The 23,648-nt window shown below is 48.0% G+C and overlaps 1 protein-coding gene across 4 annotated transcripts in view; it reads right to left on the bottom strand.

Annotated features, from left to right (window-relative positions):
• TRIO (trio Rho guanine nucleotide exchange factor) overlaps positions 1-23,648 on the bottom strand; it is a 355,050-nt gene that overhangs the window by 183,024 nt on the left and 148,378 nt on the right. For all 4 annotated transcript variants that reach the window (XM_070476498.1, XM_070476500.1, XM_070476499.1 and 1 more), the window contains exons 7-9: positions 20,338-20,529; positions 13,658-13,789; positions 3,947-4,177 (exon numbers count right to left, since the gene is read on the bottom strand). In XM_070476498.1, the coding sequence (XP_070332599.1) occupies positions 3,947-4,177; positions 13,658-13,789; positions 20,338-20,529 (555 nt within the window). The remainder of the gene's footprint in view (positions 1-3,946; positions 4,178-13,657; positions 13,790-20,337; positions 20,530-23,648) is intronic.

The following is a 23,648-nucleotide window of genomic DNA, read 5'->3' as shown; positions in this document are numbered from 1 at the left end:
GTTAACACTGTCTAGTATATAGGACGTGTGTTTGGGCAAGTCTTCAGCAAGCCTTTCAGCCGCCTGCCCCACCCCCATCCTCTGATTTGGACCCAGGGTCACTGCTCTGGGACAGCACTTAAGCCCTCCCACCCCACAGAGCCTGACTCCCACCCCAAACACTGTCCACACAGAAATTATGAAATTGCCTTTGCTTGTTACAAAAACAAACAAACAAAAGAAAACTAACCACTAAACCAAAACTACGGGTGTTTTAAAAATCAGATGCCATCTCCACCAAGCCTTCCCTTCCTTGGGGGCACTCGCTATTAATGCTCTCGCATCTTTTCTTGCAAGAATTTTTCCACAAATGGGGGTACACTCTTCTGGGAGGGCCATCTTCACATGAATGTCTTCATCCTCACTGCTCGTGTGGAAGCTGTTTTTCTTCTTCCTCAGTATTTACAGATGCTGCTTCACGACCGAAAGCAAGCCAACAAAACCACACATGGGATCTCTAATTGGCTTATTATGTTTCTGTGGACTTTGACTGCTTTGGTCTTTACAAGTGTATCTTCTGCTGACGGCATCTTTCTAAAGCTCTACTATTTTCTTCGCTTATCCTCAGCTCACCTTTCCTGGCCTGTGCTCAAGACAGCAGAATTTTTCCCTGTGTGTGATTAACTTCTCGAGTTTCAGAAACACATTTTCAGTTCTGACATCCTACAGAATCCTCTGAGGGCAGTTGCTCGCTCTGCTTCATGCTATCAACTTGGTTCCTTGCCTCACAAGCCAAACCGACAGAGCAATTTCCTGTTTGCATAACAAGTCCAAACCATTCCCGATCATTTAATCGACAAAACGTTTCCCTTCAAGAGCAATTATTATTTCTACAAAGTGCTCACAGAGCCGTGGACTGCAAAACACCTTCTCCTGCCCACATCCTACCCTGTTCTGGTTCCTGAGAAGAAACATGGCTGGCTTAATGAACTGGTTTTGCAATTATCATAATTACCTTTCTACCTAGAAAAATTAATGTTGGCTGTTTTCAAATTCAAGCATAGTGCTCGGCACCAAGCTAGGTGGTCAGACTCATCAGCCTATTCCCAAAAGCTTCCTTTTCTGAAGAGAGTGGCCCAGGGGCTTATTCTTACGCAACTGGACCCCCAAGAAGCTCGCAGAGCTGGAGAAGGCGGAGGACAGCTGCTGCTCCCGTCATGGGTCCAAAGTGTGTGCTGGCCCGTGGATACGCAATGAGCACCTGATCCAAGGGATATGGACACAGGCGAGAAAATCCTTTAATAATTACAGTGAAACTGTTAATATTTCAGTTTGTGACAGCTTGGGGACAAATAAGGGAAACTAATAATGGAGCTTTCAACCTCAGGGCTCCAGTTCTCATGGTCACACTGAGATCATGACTCCTCCATCTTCTTTCCCTGCCACTCACCTTCTACGACTAAAACAACACTGCAAAGAAGCACACGCTGCGTCAAAATGATGATTCCTGAGATGCTGTGAACATGTGCACCTCAGAGAACTCAAAAACCATCAGCAGGATCAAACCAAACTATGCAAAAATTAAACATAGGGGCTTCGCTGGTAGCTCAGGGGTAAAGAATCCACCTGTCAATGCAGGATATCCACGTTTGATCCCAGATCCGGGAAGATCCCACATGCTGTGGAGCAATTAAGCCCATGGGCCACAACTATTGAGCCTGTGCCCTAGAGCCCGGGAACTTCAATGACTGAGCCCACGTGCCCCAGAGCCTGTGCTCTGCAACAAGAGAAGCCGTGGCAGCGAACAGCACCGTCCCTAGACAGCAGACCCCGCTCCCCGCAACCAGAGAGAGCCCGCGCAGCGGTGAAGACCAGCAGAGCCAGAAACAGATAAACAAATACAATTATTAAATACATACACAAAGAGAGTAATTAAAAGGATCTGGAACTCACCAGACTCCCATTAAGAGCAGACGTGGTCAGTGTGTGTGGAGGACCCAAGTGTACTCCCACATGTCAGCCCAGACAGCGGACACCCCTCTCCTTCAGGTGGCCCTTGGGGGACTGCAAACTGAGCCACGCTCCGGGTCCGGAGGGGGGCTCTGTCCCCAACCCATCACTGTGGCCTCAAGCCACCTCCCCGGATGCCACGGGCTTCCCCGCACACCCAGAATTCCTCATCGCAAGTGACATCTCATCTACACCGTTGCCTTCCCCTCTGTTTTAGGGCAAAGACATGACTTTTATCTTCTTACTAAAGCTATATCGTATTTTATAAGGCCCCAGTTTTAATTCTCAAAACCCTGGTAGCAGGACAATCTTCCTTATTTCATTGGGAATACACAGTACCAGGACTGGGCTTACTCTGACACTTGTAACAACAAAGGTGTCAACTGTTTAGAAACAGACAGTCGTAAAAGCCCGCTTTATGTTACTTAGGAAGCACCCCGGAGCCTCTGAGATGGCACTTCCTGCCAAGTGGGGAGAGAAACACGATTGGCTTACGATTGAGTAATCCGAGTGGAGACAGACCTAAGATTGTCCCAGCACCGTGCACAAGCACCCGGGGCACTGTTCTCACAAGTAAACGTTAACTGAGGAGGCCTTGCTTGGAGACCGGAACTGAGGGGCTCTGGGGGAGACCCTGCCTCGTCTGCTGTGGTCCAGGCACACGGGCTCAGGGCATGAGCAGGCTGAACACGCGTGCTCAAAGCGCGGCTCTCACTCATGGTGAGACAGAAGCTGCACACATGTGTATGCACACGCGCATGCATGTGTGTAAGCTGTGCTGCAGGTGTGTGTCTGTGTCTGTGTGTGTGTCTGTGTGTGTGTCTGTGTGCATTCTCCTCTCCTCCACCTGGCCTATCTTGCTTTCTCGAGCACAGACGGGTCTCCTCTATGACACCCACACGCACACTCTCATCCAGCACGAGTCACTCCCAGGAGGAGGGGCTCCACCACACGGACCCCTGTGCGGACACCTGCACCCACACACTCACCCCGCTCACCTGCTGGACTGCACACGGGCCCCCCCACCGTTAGGACACCCGTGCCCACAGGCCCGCCCAGCATCAGGCGCCCCCACGAGGAGGCCCTGCACTCACCTGCTGGACTGCACATGGGCCCCCCCACTGTTAGGACACCCGTACCCATGGGCTCGCCCAGCACCAGGCGCCCCCATGAGGAGGCCCTGCGCTCACCTGCTGGACTGCACACGGGCCCCCCCACCATTAGGACACCCGTACCCACGGGCCCGCCCAGCATCAGGCACCCCCATGAGGAGGCCCTGCGCTCACCTGCTGGACTGCACATGGGCCCCCCCACTGTTAGGACACCCGTACCCATGGGCCCGCCCAGCACCAGGCGCCCCCACGAGGAGGCCCGGCACTCACCTGCTGGACTGCACATGGGCCCCCCCACCGTTAGGACACCCATACCCATGGGCCCGCCCAGCATCAGGAGCCCCCACGAGGAGGCCCCGCACTCACCTGCTGGACTGCACACGGGCCCCCCACCGTTAGGACACCCGTGCCCACGGGCCCGCCCAGCATCAGGAGCCCCCACGAGGAGGCCCCGCGCTCACCTGCTGGACTGCACATGGGCCCCCCCACCGTTAGGACACCCGTGCCCACAGGCCCGCCCAGCATCAGGAGCCCCCACGAGGAGGCCCCGCACTCACCTGCTGGACTGCACACGGGCCCCCCACCGTTAGGACACCCGTGCCCACGGGCCCGCCCAGCACCAGGCGCCCCCACGAGGAGGCCCCGCGCTCACCTGCTGGACTGCACATGGGCCCCCCCACCATTAGGACACCGTACCCACAGGCCCGCCCAGCACCAGGAGCCCCCACGAGGAGGCCCCGCACTCACCTGCTGGACTGCACACGGGCCCCCCCCCACCGTTAGGACATCCGTACCCATGGGCCCGCCCAGCACCAGGCGCCCCCACGAGGAGGCCCCGCGCTCACCTGCTGGACGTCCTGCTGGAAGACGCACAGCTGCAGCCGCTGGTGGAGCCGCACCTTGCGGTGTTGCCAGATGTTCTCCAGCTGCCGCTGGTGGTGCAGCACCTCATGGATAACGTCTAGGACGTGGTGCACGGCCTTCGAGTAGTTGGCCGAGGCCGTGAGTGAGTCGGAGCTGCCGGGTGTCAGGGGCCGCTGGAGCTTGTCAAGCAGGGACTTCCCGTCCTGGCTCACCTGCCGGCAGGATACATGAGCCATCATAAGCAGACTGCTCCAGAGGCGCAGCTCTGCCCAGGCCACGCTGCGGAGCCTGCCCTCCGAGCGCAGCAGGCCTGCACAGACACACGCTCACCCACACACACCCACATCCAAATGTAAGTCAAGTTTCACTCAAAGGCATGTTTTATAAAGACTAAAATAAAATTTAGAACAAACCCATCAGTTATTCAATGACATCACAAAACCAAATGTGGCAAATCATGGAGTTAAAATAAAAGGGCTTTTAATTTTCACAAAACATTGTAGTAGATGCTAGTCTTAATAAGCACCGTATTCTGCCTGGTGGCTCAGATGGTAAAGAATTCACCTGCAATGGGAGAGACCCGGTTCGATCCCTGGGTTGGGAAGATCGCCTGAAGAAGGGAATGGCAACCCACTCCAGTATTGCTGCCTAGAGAATTCCATGGATAGTCTGGCAAGCTTACAGTTCACGGGGTCCCGGAGTCTGATATGACTCAATGACTAACACACACAAACATTCTGTCTTAAATAACACATGTGTGCGTGTGTGCATGAGTGCTAGGTCACTTCAGTTGTGTCCAACCCTTTGTGACCTCATGGACTTTAGCCCATCAGGCTCCTCTGTCCATGGGATTCTCCAGGCAAGAATACTGGAGTGGGTTGCCACACCCTCCTGCAGGGGATCTTCCTGACCCTGGGACTGAACCCACGTCTCTCATGATTCCTGCACTGTACAGTTTCTTTACTACTAGCGCCATCTGGGAAAACCCAAATGACATATGGGCTGATATAAAATTTCATTGCTGGGCTATCTGTAAATTGAAGTTTAAAAGTAATACTTTTCTTGAATTATATTAGAGAGAACGCAGCAACTACAATGGAACAAAATTTTAAAGCTGAATCTTGAAATCTAAGGAAAAAAAAACAAAAAAACCCAATAGTCTAGCACCAGGCATAAATATGTACTTTCACTTTATGACATAGCTGGACAGCAATTTTACTTCACAAAATAAAAGGAAAACTAAAGTGCCATTTTATTTTAGTTCACTAACTTAAAAGAAGTAATTTTAACTAAACGGCCATTATTTTTAAAGGAGATTTCCACGCCCTATTATAGCAGTTAACTATTCAAGTACAGTTAAATGAAAGCCATCAGACTAACCAAAAAAAATTATGGAAAGGTGTGGGTGGAATACAGAAAGAAAAGCATTATGTATTTTTAAACTTAGGAATGATTATGCCAGGTGTGGTAGAAACAGTATAATCAGATTGGACAAAAGGATGTGATGCATATAAAGTATGTGTGATTCAGGGCGCTTCTTAAGCCCATCCTCACGACCATGACCTTTGTGCTCAGATTCTTCGGAGAGTCTCCTCGTATATCCATGAAAAGGAGGAACAAAAGAGGGCCTTGCTAACAGACACAAAACTGGTTCAGGGGCAGTCTTAGCACAGAGGAGACAGGGACAGTGGGTGAGTGGGACTGGCCAAAGGAAGCTGAAACCTGGGGGCAAGCGAGAGGCCTGGGGAATTTTCTAATCTCTCCTTTAATCCTTTTACAACTGAAACAGTGCTGGGATGTGACATGTTTGTTTTCTAATAACAGAACTTGAGACCTCCATTGGAAGTGCTGACTATTCCTTAGGAAGGCTGGTGATATCAGACTTTGCAGATTAAAACTGATCTCATACTTCAACTTGGCAAAACGGAAGCAGAAACAAATCAAGCTGACATAACCAAAGGGAACGGGAAAAAGACACAACTAAACGACTGTACTGTGTCAGGCATGTGTACAAACAAAAACGGGGGAAATGCAGGTCTTCTGAAGAAAGGAGCTGCCCCCCAGAGTCACTGACACTTGTGCGGGCACTTCTGATACAATGATTTGGGCGGAGGGCATGATGACTGCTTTGGGAGAGAGGATTTATTGTGACCGATTCAGAGAAGCAGTCTATTACCTCCGAATCAAACACCACCCTGCTTTTCGTACGGGCTGGCCAAAAAGTTCATTCGGGAAAACCTGCACAAACTTTATCGCCAACCCAGTAATCTGAGTTAGGCTGAGACGTATAAATGTCTTTTCTTTTGCTTTTCTTTTTTCCTCCTGCTCTAACACACACTGGTTTTTCCAGGAATGCAGTTACCATGTCAAAGGAAGGCATGCTTGATTTTCTTTGAAACTTCAACAGGAGTTGCTTACCACTTTATTAATAAAATACCAGTATGATAATACATTCTCAGTATTTGAGTCACAAATATAACACACATCCAGTCTGCATCTGTAGTGGCCATATTGACAAAGGTTTTAAATACATGGCCAGCACCTAAATATCTAATTATTTTCTATTTGCATGTACTTAGGTATGTGTAGACTAAAACCATAAATTATAGTTTCATAAATAAATTTTATATAATTAATAAATTATAATAATTTATAATTATTTTAATGTATTTTATAAATATGAATAAATTTAATAAATAAATTTTTTACCATAAATTACCTTTCTTTTTTTTTAATTACCTTTCTTTTGTCTCTAATTTATATTGTAGCGCATATGTAATTTATATAGACAAACTTTTTTTCTGAAAATAGATTATTACCCATACGTTTTATTTCAGCAGGTATCATACAATTTCAGTCAAACAGTGGGGGTGCAGTGTTTCTTAGGACTGAGGACCAATACTCCAAGTTACATATTTCACATTTCTATAGAACCTAGAAAGAATTTCTTACAAATATTCCCTCTGCTTTTTACTCCTTATAAAACACAGTCCGGAAATGTTCACCAGAGCATATGACTTGGTGAACACGTGTCGTAAGGCTACAGATTAGAAGGTGCGGCAGACTCTGACCGCTGCCTCCCAAGGTCCACTAGCTTCTCCCTCAGAGCCAAACCCCAGAGTCAGGAACAGCAGTACCCCAGCTTTAAAGCTGCACTTCCTAGACCCACTCATAAACAGGAGTGGCCAACATGCAGAAGTTAAAACTGTGGAACAGGGCTTCCGAGAAAGCTGTCTAGGAGGTTGAGTATGCTCATTCCCCCTTGCCTATTTCTCTTTCCTGCTGCCAGGAACTTGGTGGAGATGGCTAGCGCTTCAGCAGTTACTGATGACCTTGAGGCAACCTTAAGGATAGTAGCCTACCTGCTAAAAGAGGCAAAGCAAAAAGACGAAAGGATCCAGAGATCCTCCTATTAAGAGAGCTACCAGACCAGCCCTGGAATGCAAGCCCTGGGACTTCTCCACTGGCAAAAAGGCAACCTCTATCTTAAGCCACTGTTCCAGCCTTAAACCACAATACAGAATGACCAATGGGTTCCCAGATCTTAACATGTTTCCAAAGGCATCCATACAACACCACTAATATTCTACTACTGAGAATAAATGATCTGAGCAAGAATATTCCAACTAATCTTTCTTGATATCTGTGCAACTGTCTGACAGAGCTCAAGAGTAGGAATCATTACTGGGTTAGAACAACATGCCTACTCATGATGGAGGGGCAGTAGGAAATGACTGGGCATGTGAACGTATAATCTCACCTTAACATAAGGGGACACATTAAGCAAAGCTCCTTCTTCTGGGAGCCGTAAGCAGAGATTAAACCGTCTCTGTTGGCGCTACTGCTGTACTTTTACTGGGGGTAGAGAGTATGCCAGCGGAAGTGGCCAGAAAAATTCCAGGCCGGAGAACATCTGCTGTATCAAAACTGGACCCCATGGAACTTCAAGTGCGTGCTCCCATGTAGCACCTCTCCAGTAAAACTTTCAGAAAGAATTCGACTTTATTTCAGTGTGTTGTTCACAGGCGTGTCAATTTAAAAGGTATTATTTAAGCATGTGCTGCTGCTGCTAAGTCGTTTCAGTCGTGTCTGACTCTGTGAGATCCCACAGATGGCAGCCCAATAGGCTCCTCTGTCCCTGGGATTCTCCAGGTTAAGCATGTGAAAGATATCATATATACATTTTAGTAACTTTTAGCAAAATGTCTTTGTCTTTTTTTATGTACAGTAGAAGAACTATATGGGGAAAAATGTTAGAATTTTATAAAGAGGACTGTTCTACTGTACAGAAATAAAAGATTTTGAAGTGGAACAGAATAATCAACAGAAAACAAATTTTTAAATTTAACTCATTTCATATTTTTAATAAAATAAAATATTGAAAATAGCAGCCAAATTATTCACATATAAGTATTAAACAATTAGTATATATGAGTTTATGGTATATGATACAGTTTTGAATTTTTTAACTATAGAACCAGGTGAATTAATTTACTTAAGTTGTATTTTGTCTAAAAATGTGTTGTCAGTTTTTAGGCAGTCAAACCCTGTCTCACAAAGGGACAGTATCTTTTTTTTTTTTTCATTTATTTTTATTAGTTGGAGGCTAATTACTTTACAATATTGCAGTGGGTTTTGTCATACATTGACATGAATCAGCCATGGAGTTACATGTATTCCCCATCCCGATCTCCCCTCCCACCTCCCTTTCCACCCGATTCCTCTGGGTCTTCCCAGTGCACCAGGCCCGAGCACTTGTCTCATGAATCCCACCTGGGCTGGTGATCTGTTTCACCATAGATAATATACATGCTGTTCTCTCGAAACATCCCACCCTCGCTTTCTCCCACAGAGTCCAAAAGTCTGTTCTGTACATTTGTGTCTCTTTTTCTGTTTTGCATATAGGGTTATCATTACCATCTTTCTAAAGTCCATATATATGTGTTAGTATACTGTAATGGTCTTTATCTTTCTGGCTTACTTCACTCTGTATAATGGGCCCCAGTTTCATCCATCTCATTAGAACTGATTCAAATGAATTCTTTTTAATAGCTGAGTAATATTCCATGGCGTATATGTACCACAGCTTCCTTATCCATTCGTCTGCTGATGGGCATCTAGGTTGCTTCCATGTCCTGGCTATTATAAACAGTGCTGTGATGAACACTGGGGTGCACGTGTCTCTTTCAGATCTGGTTTCCTCGGTGTGTATGCCCAGAAGTGGTATTGCTGGGTCATATGGCAGTTCTATTTCCAGTTTTTTAAGAAATCTCCACACTTAAAAGATGAAAATCAAATTTACTATCAAAAAGCAGGACTTAACCTGCTATAATTTTTCAAAAGATCAAGTTGGCTCATTTTTTCACATTCTCCTTTTTGTTTTTCTTGGAATATAGTGCTCAGTGACTTGAAGGGCAGTGGAAGTTACATTTTACAAAGAGCTCAGTTCAGTTCAGTTCAGTTGCTCAGTCGTGTCCGACTATTTGTGACCCCATGAACCGCAGCACGCCAGGCCTCCCTGTCCATCACCAACTCCTGGCGTCCACCCAAACCCACGTCCATCGAGTTGGTGATGCCATCCAGCCATCTCATCCTCTGTCGTCTGCTTCTCCTCCTTCCCTCAATCTTTCCCAGCATCAGGGTCATTTCAAGTGAGTCAGCTCTTCGCATCAGGTGGCCAAAGTATTGGAGTTTCAGCTTCAACATCAGTCCTTCCAATGAACACCCAGGACTGATCTCCTTCAGGATGGACTGGTTGGATCTCCATGCAGTCCAAGGGACTCTCAAGAGTCTTCTCCAACACCACAGTTCAAAAGTATCAGTTCTTCGGCGCTCAGCTTTCTTTATAGTCCAACTCTCACATCCATACATGACCACAGGAAAACCATAGCCTTGACTAGACGGACCTTTGTTGGCAAAGTAATGTCTCTGCTTTTTAATATGCTGTCTAGGTTGGTCATAACTTTTCTTCCAAGGAGTAAGCATCTTTTAATTTCATGGCTTCAATCACCATCTGCAGTGATTTTGGAGCCCAGAAAAATAAAGTCAGCCACTATTTCCCCATCTATTTACCATGACATTTTATAAATATACAAACGAATACACTCTAATATCTAAATGAGTTAGGAAAAAAGGAAGTGCTAAATAAAGCAAAAAAGTAGCTGAAGGTTAAAATTTTACCATATCATGGGTATGTTTGTTCTCAACACTTAAGAGGACACTTAACTGTTTAAAGTCAAGAACAATGGTCTGGTTCTTGATTATTTACTTTTAATCAAAGCTGCACGTAAAATCTGTAACTTGGATTCCTGTGCACCACCTGACGAAAAGTTCTGCCAAACCTCAGAGGCTTGCCTACTCTTATTCCAGTACTTGGGTCTCTGTGCTTCTCACTAAGTCTGATTCGAGCTCAGCGTCTCCAGCAGGAGTCCCCTTCACTCGCATGTAGACTGTTGCTCTGATCTAAAGAAAGAGATCAGTACCTGGAGACCACTGCCGGTGGCTGCAAAACCCAACAAACCGAGAGCCAAGTATGACCTATGACAGGTCAGTGAGGTCTGAACGTGGTGCTGGATCAGGTCCTCAGTGCTAGGACAGTATTCCCATGATTTGACCAAAGTGGGCAAAATACAGAAGCTGCATAAAGGCAGTCATTTATCAAAGTGAACGTACACTCGGCATGTTGTAAAGAAATGGTGGTCCGTCTTCAAAACTTTTATGCATTGACTCGAACCAGCGTCATCCACGGCGCTTCCTTCGTAGGGTGTGGCTCACCAACAGGGCACAGCGCTCCACGCTGAGCCTGGAGCGTCTCCCAGCCCCATGGTCATCTCCAGCACTCATGGCATTATCCTCAAATCAAGGTGTTTCCTGTTATATCAGTACATTGCCCACAACATGCTCATTCAAGACGAATTTTTAACTGGGGAGTTTACAGTGGAGAAACCTTATAGACACCCAGCTCACCAGGCGGTCAAGGTTAACACCGTCAGCTGCAGGAGGGCTTGGTGTCCTGTGCCCCTGGTCTGACACTCAGCCTAGGCAGCCCACACGGGCGAGGGGCTGAGGGTCATGCTACAGATGGAAAGACCTGGAATCTCTGATTGTCAAAGACATGGGGCAGTGACAGATTGAGCAAAGTTTCAGTGTGAAGATATGTCCACTGCATGCTTCTGGGGCTGCAAAGAGAGAGACGTAGCTGGGACGGGAGAGACAGATGGTCCGCTGGACGGATGGCTGTTAGTATCAGTGGTGATGTGCTATCAGGCTGGACACGGGTGGGGGCCAGGGGGCGCAGACAGAGCATAAAACTGGGCAATCTGGTCAAGGCAAGGGGGGAGCTCTCTGCTCTAACATTTTTCTATAGCATGAAACTATTTCATATTTTAAATAATTTAAAGGGCAAAAAGAAAAAAGAAATCCCTGCTTCTCCTCTACTGAAAGTCTTTGTCCAACCAGTTCCAATTACCATCGCCTTAAATTCACAGCTCAGCTGCAAACATATTTTAGGCTAAAAATTGTGGTCTGACACAGCTTGGGAAGCTGTTTATTTGCCATCAGATTATTTTAAACTATTAGTGCCAATTTAAGATCTAATGAAACTGCATCATAGGTAAATCGAAGTTCCCATGTCAAGATGACCCTTTTGTTGAAGGCAGTGGAAATGGTGAGAGAATTATGTGCTTTGCCAGAAGTGCCAAGGGCCGCAGACAAGCTGCCTGGCCATGAGGCTGGAGGATGAGGCTGGTCAGGTCAGGCAAGGCCAAGCTAAGTCCGTGCAGGTCAAGACTGCAGCCCAGTCTTGCCAATCACCTGGTGTGAGAACTGTTCAATCCCATGGTAATCTGGAAGCTACCACTGCAATTAAAGCAGCTCCCGAGAAAATCATTAGTAAGCACGAGTGAAGGCCTCATTACACCAGGGATAACAGGGTCATTCATTCATTTTCTGTGTTACAGGTCAAAATTAGATGGCGCCATGGAGATGGTACACTGGGAGAAAGAACTTTATGCTTTTTGGAACTCATACTTTCCTCATCAATCATTGTGATTAAAAAATTACAGATCTATTCCATTTTCACTTTTACTCTTTAAAAAGCTATCACTTACTTATACAGTTCCTAATAAACAGTGGATGCAACATTAAGAAATGTAATACAGAGTTGACTATTTTTTAATTGCATGACAACAACGAATAGTGTTTAAAAGGGATCCTGTTAAGTAAAGAGGTGTCCAGAGACACAAATACACAGACATCAACTTTCATGGGCAGGAGATCAGACCACATTCTGAAGCAAATACTGTAGGATATCACATGTTCATTTAATTCACCCATGGACAGAACAGGGTCAGGAGATCTGGGCTCAAGGACGTGAGAATGACAACTGCTTGGCGGACCAGGATGTGTCAAGACTGAAAAGCAAATGCCAGACAACTCTGATAGGTGTGGCTGCGGTTCAGATCAAAGAAAATCTGGATTTAAACATAGTCATCCCTTGGTAATGAGGGAGAATGGTTCTAGGACTCTCCCCACCCACAGACACTAAAGTCAGCGGATGCTCAAATGTCTTGTATAAAACAGCCTAGAACAGCTGGTCCTGCGTATCCACATCGCACACCCACAGGTACAGGAGGCTGACTATGTTTCCTAAGTATCTCCTCTGGGCTCAGCTCTCCGCCAGGTCGGCTAAGGCATTTTCTCTCTGAGTCTCACGGGAATGTTTCCGATCAGCATATAGTATGACAGATGCTCACTAGCGGTGCAGAAAGTGAGCACACACTGAATTCCTACCCACTCACCACTCACCTCCGGAAACTTAACCAGCATCATAAACAAAAGGAGACTGGGTCGGAAGGGGCAGATGACCACAACGCGGACAAGACTGACACCCCTGGACCTGGTGTGTATTTGGTGTCATCATTGCATCTGGCGTGGGGTAAGTCACGGGGGGAGCACAGTGGCGGCTGAGACTCACGGCAGCCTGTCTGGGGTCAGTCACCGCTCCTCCTCCTACAGCTGAGGACCGGGCACAGGTCACTTCGCCTCTGTGCTGTTCCCTCCTCATCTGCAACAGGGAGCGGGAACAGTCCCAGCCCCAGAGCTGCCGGCATTAAATAAGTGGTTACATCATGGCCTGACAGCACAACCTGGCACAGAAGGTGGCAGAAGATAAAGCAGGAATACGTTAAATAATGAATTTATAATAAAGAAAATGCTCCACTGAGATTCCTGAAAGAGCAAGTAGCCAGACACACTTGGAAAAAACTGTGTGTGCTGTGGTGTCCAGAACGAGACACTGCATCAGGCTTCCCTCTTTTCTGTAAAGGTGCATTCAGGAAGAGTCAACAGAGTTTGACATCAGAGACTGCACTGCACGTAATATACGTCTTTCCTAAACACATGCAGTCAAAAACGTTAAACTTCCATTTATTAGCACAGACGAAAATCTGAGCACTCTGAAAAAAAAATCCACAAACATCTCAGGGCTGTGAGGAGTCTGCTGTCTGCCTCCATCCTTTCTTACTTACCAGCGTCACCCTCCATGGAGCTCAGAAGTCATAAGGAAACCGCAGTTCAACTCGGAGCTTGTGGGTTTATTCTAGGCTAGCCAAAGCTTTGATCTTTCCGGCTTCAGGTGTTATGACACAAAGAAGTGCTGCTTTCCCCCCGCAGTACGAGAGCTGAGCACTCACCTCGGAGTAAGCAAGAGTGACGTGCTCGTACACCCCCTGGTGGTGGTGGATGGCGTCCTCCAGGTCCTGAAGCTCCGAGGGCAGGTCCACCTCGCCGCAGGCCTTGCACCACGAGTCCACATTGCTCATATACTGGGGTGGTTTAAACAAAAATAAAAAGATCATGTCTACCAACAGCAAACGATATTGAGAAGTAGCCCTCTTTCAACATGGCTTTGAAATAAGGGTGGCTGAGAGAGTGTCTAGGAAGAGTGCATGGCTGACTCCCTGGATCAAATGGCACTGACCTGGGTTCTCAAACCAGATACCTGGACTCTGCAAACCAGCGCCCCGTCCCCCCCTCCAGCTTCAGGCAGATTTGGAGGTGGGCCCAAGAACCTGCATTTGAAATGACAACCTTGGGTGGCTCTGTGGTCACTCCTGGGAGCGCCTTTGCCCTGCATTTGCTGTTTTTCAGGGATTATGGTTAATTCTCCCATTTCACGGTTGAATCCGTGTTTCCATCTGCTCTGCACTGCTGGCCATGGCCACCCGGTCCACCTGCACCCCCCCCCCCCGCAGCAAGGCGGGCTACTCCCAGAGCTGCGGTCCAGCCCTCCTAACTCTCCTCTTTCATTACAAAGGCAGTGGAAGATTCCTAAAGTCATCTACCTAACAGTACAAAGACCAGAGGGTCCATCTGCCTACCTTTTCAAGAGTAAATACACACAGGAACTAAAGGAGATGCTGGGAAGGAGGCCAAAACTCCAGAGCTGTGCCCTCTGGAGGGAAGGAAGGCTGAGGGAGGTGGTGGAATCTTTGGGGTGTCCCTGCTGTGCACGTACGGGAAGGGCCTGCAGGCTGCAGTCCTTGGCCATGGCTGCTGACCTGTCCTCAGCCTTCTCCACTGCCACCCCCGCCTCATCAATAGCTGAGAAATCACAGCCAAACTTCCTAGGGAGACCCCAACAGCATCCATCACGGTAAGTGTCAAAGGCAAGCAGCAGAAGGCTCAATTAAGGATGCAAATTCAATTAACACTAATTCAAATAAACAGACATCAACGCATTTCCCTGGGCTTCTCCTCTTTTCTCTCTGGTTCTTGCTGTCTTTCCACTCATCAGGGAATGCAGAGTGTGACTATTTAAAACATGGTAACTGACCTGCCAGACAAGAAACGTGCCATGATTCTCTTAAAATATATATGAGAATAACCTCCTGGGTACATAGGGCATTTTTAGAAACTTAAGACAAGCCACCTGAGTAACCACTGTTTCTAAAAATCCCTTTATTATTAATGTATTGGCTCAGGAAAATATCTGCATGAAAATCCCAGGGCTGGAAACCAATTCACAAGGCATTAAGTGTCATCTGAAGACACGGGGTTTCACATGGCTTTAAACATGACTACACCAAGGCAGGCCCTGGGGAAGGTCCCCATTACTCTCCCGCATGGTTCCTCCTGACATCACCAGGACAACGGAAGGATAATAAGTTATATTTTGCCTCTCCCCATTCCCATGTACATACACACATATGACTACTTAGGCATATTTCTAAGCATTTCCTGGATGGTGCTCCAAAAGCAGTCAAAAACACTGCTAAGACATAGTTAACCCCAATTTTTGAGGCTATCAGTAAAGAGAAACCTTCCGGTAGTTTTATGGACGCCTACAGTTAACCCACTCCGGTATTCTTGCCTGGAAAATCCCATGGACAGAGGAGCCTGGTAGGCTATAGTCAGTCTGTGAGGCCACAAAGAGTCGGACATGACTGAGCGACTTCACTTTCACTTTTCACAGTTAATTAACTTACTTATCATTTCTTAAAGTATCCGGAGAAGTACTGATTATATGTACCTGCAAAAACATAGGGCAGATCAGCTTATTAACACAGAAATCTCATCGAAAAAGGACTCTGCACATTTAAGTTCACTGGGTTAAAATATCCCAGTAACAGAAAGAAACCTGACCATGGTTTTATAGGGACTTTTGTGCAAGCAGTTTTTGTCTTTGATTTAGAAGATGGCAACCCTTAAAGGGCCAGCTCCAGGCCCCAAATGTCTTCTGAAAAACTCGACACCCAAAGGAGATCCGAACCAGAGCAGCAATCCCTGCTGGAGAGCCGAGGAGGAGGAGGATGTTAACAGGTGCTCCAGCAAGAAAAAAGACTCTAGGATTAAGTGTGGTGTTCAACAGGTACCCACAGAACAGGACCTCCTAGAGCCTATTAACACAACAATGCGCCCTGTGAATATGGGAGGGGGGGACTCTGATGTTGGTTTAAAAACCTGACTACCACCCCCACACACGCACACACCTCTTACTATCTCGACAAACACAGTTTGGGCTTGGAACAACGGGGGGATGCCCATCACAGAGCCCGACACTTCCTAACGGAAGACAGCAGACAGAGGCTGCTGTCCTCTAGTGGGATCAGAGCACCAGCTGAGGCTCTGATGCTATAAATGCTCAAATGAAAACCAAATAACTCTGCTGACAAAGGTCATCACTTTGCCCACAAAGGCCCATATAGTCAAAACTATGGTTTTTCCAGTAGTCATGTACGGATGTGAGAGCTGGACCATAAAGTCTGAGCGTCAAAGAATTGATGCTCTCGAACTGTGATGCTGGAGAAGACACTTGAGAGTCCCTTGGACTTCAAGGAGATCAAACCAGTTAATCCTAAAAGAAATCAACTCTTAATATTCACTGGAAGGACTGATGCTGAAGCTCCAATACTTTGGCCACCTGATGCAAAGAGCCGACTCACTGGAAAAGACCCCAAAGCTGGGAAAGACTGAGGGCAGGAGAAGGGGATGACAGAGAATGAGATGGCTGGATGGCATCACTGACTCAGTGGACATGAATCTGAGCAAACTCTGGGAGGTAGTGAAGGACAGAGAAGCCTGGCATGCTGCAGTCCATGGGGTCAAAGAGAGTTGGACAGGACTGAGCAACTAAACAGCAAAACCAAATGAGTGAAAACATAGTATCTGGCCAGATGTGGAGGAGAGGCAGGAGAGTGCGAGGGAATTTCAGCCAACTCTGAATTCAAACCAGGAGCTGGCTTCAGAGCTGGGGATTCTGATGCCCAGCAGAGTGGTCGCTTTAGCACTGCTCAGAGAGGATGGCAGGAGGCTGGGTCAGCCAGTTTCCAAACGTGAGGCAGGCAGACGAAGGAAGAGTGATTAATACGTAAGCTTTAAAAGGAAAGCCTGAATAATTAACTAGCAGCCTTATTTTCAGAAGCATTTATGCCACTGCCCTCCATCTGCTGAGAGTGGGAACTTCCAGCTTGCTGAGATTGCCCAGCCTAGTGAATTTCACGCCCACCAGGAATGCCTGATACTGCATCAGCTGAACATAGGTGGTTAGCCTGATTTAGGAGCAAAGGGACAAGAACTTCCTAGAATGTAAACACTTAGAACCCTTATTTAGAGGGCCTTTCCCCTCTTTGGAAAAATTAAAGCTCAGTGAATTTTATATATATATAATGCGTGTATGAATTCCAAGTTCAGAGTTTCCTTTCTTATTTCTAATTTCCTCATTTTCGGCTTCCATTTCTAGGAAATATTACTCTACTGTTTCTTTCATCGTTTCTACTCCCTGACTATGAAAAAACACACTCCCTTCTCCTGGTTCCTTTAAGAGATATGCGGTCCCTTCTCTGCCCAGCAAAATCACAGGACAGATGAAGGGTAACTTCAACAGCCAAAGGTGGTCACAGGCTACCACACTGGACAGTAGAGCTCTAGTCATTTTTTTAAAAATAGGGAAAACTGGAGATTTTAAGGTATAGTAAAATCAAATTGCTTTAATTCTTTGATTTATAACAAGGTAATTCTAACAGCTTTGCTATGAAGTTCCTTAATATAAAAGGATATAACACATGACCAAAAAAGTAGAGCCCTAAACATCGTCTACCAGTCAAACCACTAGCCTCGTGGCCGTGTCTCCAGTTCTGTAAACAGATACTCTGACCCCGTCCACACCCTCACAGGAGATGAGGGCGGGAGAGGATAATGGCCAATACAGCTCTGGAAGGCACAGTCTACAGAACGTCATTCTTATCGAGCTGTAACATCAAGATTTATGTGCATAAACCACAAGTGAGGACCAGCACAGAACACCCGCGGGGACAGAGGAGCGGAGCAGCGCGGCGCACACCCCCCAACAGAGGTGAGCTGCCGTCCTTCCCCGAAGGCGGCTTCCTCCAGCCGCACCGTCAACTGCAGGGTCACAGAGTTGAGCCCTACATCACCCCGATCAGATTTAAATCCTTAGTGAGAGCTCCAGAGGAGGGTCAGAGGGGTGGCTATGATGGAAACCTAATCTATGATGTCCGAGTTCTGGTTCATCCCTGGTGAGTTTATGAAAACAGCTTAAGCATAACTAGTAAGCAGAGAATTTAAAAAGAGGGAACAGAGGTGACCTATTCAGCGACTCTCCTGGGAAGAGGAAAACCACTCAGTGATGTCACCTTCTGTGCTCCTGAATCTCAGTGAAGGGGAAGACAGACCTTACACACACTACACTTGCGCTTGAGGGAGGGAAACATTTCGGAAGCCGTCCTAGGGTCCCATCCGCACGTTTTGGTTGCTGGGTACAGCTGCTGCCTCAGTCAGGGCCCATCAGAGACGTCGGCCTTTCTCACGGGCCCACTCTGTTCCCAAGGACCTATGGGGCATCTTCTCTGGCTACTGAAGTGATGGGGTTCGCAAGCACTGTTAGAACTCATGCAAGACCCCATGAAATTCTGTTCAACAATGTATTCCTCTAGCTGTGTTTCCTTCAAGCTCATAAATTAAAGCCATTATTTTATCCAAATAAAAACACCCCAGGCTCTTTCAACTGTGCTGCATGTCTAAAATTTTTTTATAATAAAACATTGGGGAGGGGAATACCCCATGGCACCCACATTTCTACCTTGCTTTCAGGCAGGGCAGAGCCTGTTAACTGGCAGAGCCAATTAATCTTCTGGATTACCTGCAATTCCGGATCCTGCCATGGTTAGAGAGAGATTTTTCCCTTATGCTTCAGACTATCCAAGAGTCCCCCAGCCAGTCTGTCAGGTTTCAAATTTATTCACATCGTCCTGACGGGCCTTTCCAGGGCCCAAAAGCAAGTCACACACCTCCACATAGTCCAGGGGGTGACTGCACCCTGCTCCGTCCCAGATGGCACGTGGGCAGGGGTCACGCGGCTCTTCTCCCGAGCACAGGAATGTCCAGCGAATGACACGCCACGACCTTGACCGTGACGGGACCCAGAGGTGGCCACACAGAAGTGGAGACAGTGCTGTGTTAAGGTGACGGGGCTCCTATTACTTTAACTCAAACTTTCCTGCGTGGGTGCTCTGTGTCTCCTTTATCACAAAACTACCTCATGCATAAACTTAGCAGGAAAACCTGCCACTGAAACCTGCTAATCCCGACTCACAGCTTCCACACGACTCTGTCATCTTGCTCTCCCGTTCCGTTTCCACTCCTGCTTCACACTTTAAAGGTTCCCAGAGTTGAGATCACTCCTAATTAGCACCTTGTGCGACATTCCAGCCACCCCTCCGAGATGCCGGGCAGGCTGGGGCTTGTACCCACCCAGCAAGGCTGTTTCTAGATGAAAGGACACCATTTCCTTTTTAGAAGCATCAGTGCAAATCCCTGTGAATGTAGGTTTTCCCCCTACAAAATAACTACCCCTGAGGAAGCTCTATCAGTATTCTGCCTTCAAATGAAGGCAAGCACCTGTCCCTTGCCCCCGTCTCCCGAGCAGCTTCTTCCTCCACGTCTGGAGCAGCCGTCTCACCGCCCAGGCTTCCAGCCCGGGCGGCTGAGTCACAGCAGCTCCCTCTCTCGCGCTGCTCTCCCAGCGTGCTCGCTGCGGCAGGTGTGCCCACGCGCGGGGCACACTTCACACGTTACCTCCGAGACAAGGTACTGTGACCAGCAGGTCAGCAGGTGAAGCGCGTGTGAGGTCCGAATCCACAGAAATAATGTAACAATTGTGGGGGACACTGAAAACCGTACCCCAAAGCCACTTATCCACTGCGGCCCGGGCTGGTGTAGCTCGGCCCTGCCGGGAGGCTGAGAGCCCCAGCCTGCGGCCTGGCTGAGGGCTGGCACCCCTCGGGCCCAGGGGACTGGGGGAAGTGGGCTGGGCTGGAGAGATCTCCTGAGAACACTGCTGCGCTGAGACAGCGACTGGAGACGACCCCGCCACCCTGCATGCGCGCGACGCTGGCAGAGGGGCCAGTGCCGGGAGCCGAGGCCACACCCGTCTGCTCGGGCCACGGCCAGGCCCAGGCAGAAGCCCGCCTGCCCTGATGCGCACGGCTACCGCTCCCCGGGCTGTGGGAAAAGCAGACCCCAGGGCCTAAACCGGAGAGTCGGCGGTCTGCTACGTGCCGCCTGTCTCCTAACTCGAATTCTCAAGGAAAGAGAAGAGGCCAGGAGGAGGGATAGAAAGAAGGGGATAGAGAACAGCCGCTGGGGCAACAGGCTGTGTGCAAGGCCCCTGATGTGAACCTCACTGACACCGTAAGACGGCCCCTCGAGTCCATGACTTTCACCTCCCCTTTCCAAACGAGGAGGTGCAGCAGGGCTGAGCGCCACGGGGTGACCTCAGTGCCCCAGCGGTCTCTGAGGCTCTGCTTCGGGGGGCCGGGGGAGGCGGGCAGGGGCCGGGCTCCCAGGCACTGACCTTCTCAGCCTTCTGGTGGAAGACGGATGACATGTCCAGCAAGGTGCTGCGCTCGTCCAGCGCGGCCGCGAAGGCCTTCCACTCCTGCTCCAGCTGGCTGGCGATCTGCTTGATCTGCTGGGAGGCGTAGTGGCCCGACTCCACCAGGCGGCTGGCCACTGACATGATGCGGTTGATGTTCACGTACACGTTCTGCGGAGAGGCGAGAGGGGGGCTGGTCAGGGCGGGGCGCGTGGGGTGCCGCTCCGACAGATGCAGAGGGCGCTTTCTAAAGCTGCCTATGAACTTAAAAGTCACATTCTAATAGCACCAGGTGGATAACAGGACATGTGTGCTGCTATCTGGATTTCCATAAACCCTAAGCCTTGATTTCAGTTTCTAATTTTAAAACTGCAGAATTACAGATGAACCAGCTGGGAGGGGCACAGAAGCAATATACACAATGCCCTCTGACCTGCGCCCTGGCCTTCCGTCCCAAGAAGGGTCCAGACGGTAAGCTGCCGCCCAGAATCACGGGAGCCACTGCTGCAGCCTGTCATGAGGACCCAGAAACGACAGACTCTGGACGTGGCAACCAGAGGCTGCTCTGTGTGAAAACAAGCCCTCCTTTCTACACAAGCCCAAGTCAGCTTTCTGGTGCCAACAGGAAACCTGTAAATGGATCCACGTTCCCCAGGGAATGTGAATCGGGGGACCAACAGAACAATGCTGTGTTCCAACTTTAAACGAGCTTTTCTACTGTGTTGAAATCTCTTCAAATCAAGTAGCTTGTGGCAAAAATGAGAATACAAAGCTTTTTTCTTTTTAAAAAAAGGGCATTTTTCTTGCAAAAGAAGTTCTCACTATGGTATTTCCATTTCTGCCTTCCATCTTCTTTAAGGATCACAAGAAAGCAAAGGCAGGTGCGGAATGTGCACTTTCAGTGAAGCCTGTTGTTGCTGCTCTTCATATACTGATTAAGATTTTTGTGACGCAGCCCAACACTGCACCGTGCACTGGGCCTCCCCAAATCGCAGCCTCACCTTTGGCTCCCGTCATCCTCACCCCTAAATCAAACCGGGTTACCCAACCTGCCTGAACTCCCGCACTCTTCCTCCCGTCTCTCCTGCCCACATGGTCCTTGAGACATCTCCCGCTGCCTCGCCCCGTGACCCCTGCACCAGCCTCATCACTGTCACCCCGAGCGCAGCGACCCAAGGAAGCAGCCTACAGAACGCGCTTGGCGTTCTCTGTACCTTCGCTGACTCATTCCTTTCATCCACTCCTGATCACAGCCTGAACTAGGTGGAGTCATCTGGGTTTACAGAGCCGCAGAAGCCGGGCGCTGAGGCACTTTTCTGAGCTGCAGGATGGAAACAGCCACCATGTCCGGGAGTGGGGCCTGCCCAGCAGGCGGGGGGCATCTGCGAAGCTGCGATGGGCAGTCAAGGCCACCATCTGAGGGGAACTGGCCTCGTGGCCTCACGTGGCATCAGCGCCCAGTGACCTCTAAGGAGCAACGCCTCCCCTTCTCATACACATTCTCTCCCTCCAGAGACACTGACCAGACTCACTGAGTTTTACTTTCTCTGGATCCTTAAAGAGGAAAATCTACCCCAAAGGTCTGTTCGAAAGAGCATCAGGACATGGAAGCAACCTAGATGCCCATCAGCAGACGAATGGATAAGGAAGCTGTGGTACATATACACCATGGAATATTACTCAGCCATTAAAAAGAATTCATTTGAATCAGTTCTAATGAGATGGATGAAACTGGAGCCCATTATACAGAGTGAAGTAAGCCAGAAAGATAAAGACCATTACAGTATACTAACACATATATATGGAATTTAGAAAGATGGTAACGATAACCCTATATGCAAAACAGAAAAAGAGACTCAGATGTATAGAACAGACTTGTGGACTCTGGGAGAAGGCGAGGGTGGGATGTTTCAAGAGAACAGCATTGAAACATGTATATTATCTAGGGTGAAACAGATCACCAGCCCAGGTTGGGTGCATGAGACAAGTGCTCGGGCCTGGTGCACTGGGAAGACCCAGAGGGATGGGGTGGAGAGGGAGGTGGGAGGGGGGACCGGGATGGGGAATACATGTAAATCCATGGCTAATTCATTTCAATGTATGACAAAAACCACTGCAATGATGTAAAGTAATTAGCCTCCAACTAAAAAAAAAAAAAAGAAAAGAAAGAGCATCAGCAGGCACCCTCTGTCAGGATCCGGGGGCCCACGGAAGGGGCTGCACCCCACCTCCATCTGTTTCAGGGCCTGCATGGCTTCCATCCCCTCAAGCTGCCTGCGCTCCGCATGCAGAGGACCACTCTCTGAATCCTGCCTGGGCCATGCCTCTATCACTATGGCAGGATGAAGGACCATGTGGCACACAGCCCAGACGAGCGTGCACAGACACAGCAGCGTATAACTCCCCACGTTAGCTGTGCCTCCACCCAGATTCTTACCACGAGAGCCTTTAAAACACCTCTGATAGGAGAATGAGCACAGCCGCTGCTGTCCCTTAAAATGCTTTCTTAAAGTCGACTTTGCTCACTGACATCTAGTACTTCTATTTTCTTAGTCAAAAATGTTCAAAACACAATAGACAGCACAAGAAAGGGCTGAAGGTTATCAGGCCCCACTTCTGCATAAGTAAATGTCCTAGACATACGAGGGACTCATGGAGGTGTTGAGAACTAGGAGCTGGGAGGCCTGCAAAGCGCCCCCAACAATTGTCACCCTGCAATGCACAGGAGACTATAGCCTTTTTTAATTAAAAGTTTTACTTAGAGGAATGATAGAAGTGCATCATAGTAAAATAGAAAATATACTTAGACCTAAAAAAAAAAGGTATTACCCATACCTTTAAGAGTTTCTTACTTACCATAATATACTAAAACTACTGACAGTATTTTTAATGAGCTGATAACATTCCTGGTAGCAACTACCATTTATGAAGTACTTACTTGATAAATTCCTCTTGTTGTCTTACACAAACTTGGTAAGTAAACTAATGCAACATCATGTTAGGTAGAGATTATCCTCATATTAGAGATTAGGAAACTGAGGCTCAAAAAGATGAAACAGGCTACCCAAGGTCACCCAGTAAAGAGAAGTCAGAATTAAAAACCTCTACATTCATAACCCATATGCCTGTCTTCTTCGTCTTCTGCTGATTCCTAATCACTAGCAACACTGGGGAAGGGAGAGGACCCTTTCTGCTCCTTTTTAGTTTTTATAAAATACATTTCAGTATTCTAGTTTTTAAAGTATGTGATAATGGTGGACTGAATCTGTCTTTTGTTCTTAGTTGAAGTT

This window comes from Odocoileus virginianus, chromosome 14 (assembly GCF_023699985.2).
Source record: "Odocoileus virginianus isolate 20LAN1187 ecotype Illinois chromosome 14, Ovbor_1.2, whole genome shotgun sequence".
NCBI lineage: Eukaryota > Metazoa > Chordata > Mammalia > Artiodactyla > Cervidae > Odocoileus > Odocoileus virginianus.
This window is presented reverse-complemented; position numbering and strand designations above follow the sequence as displayed.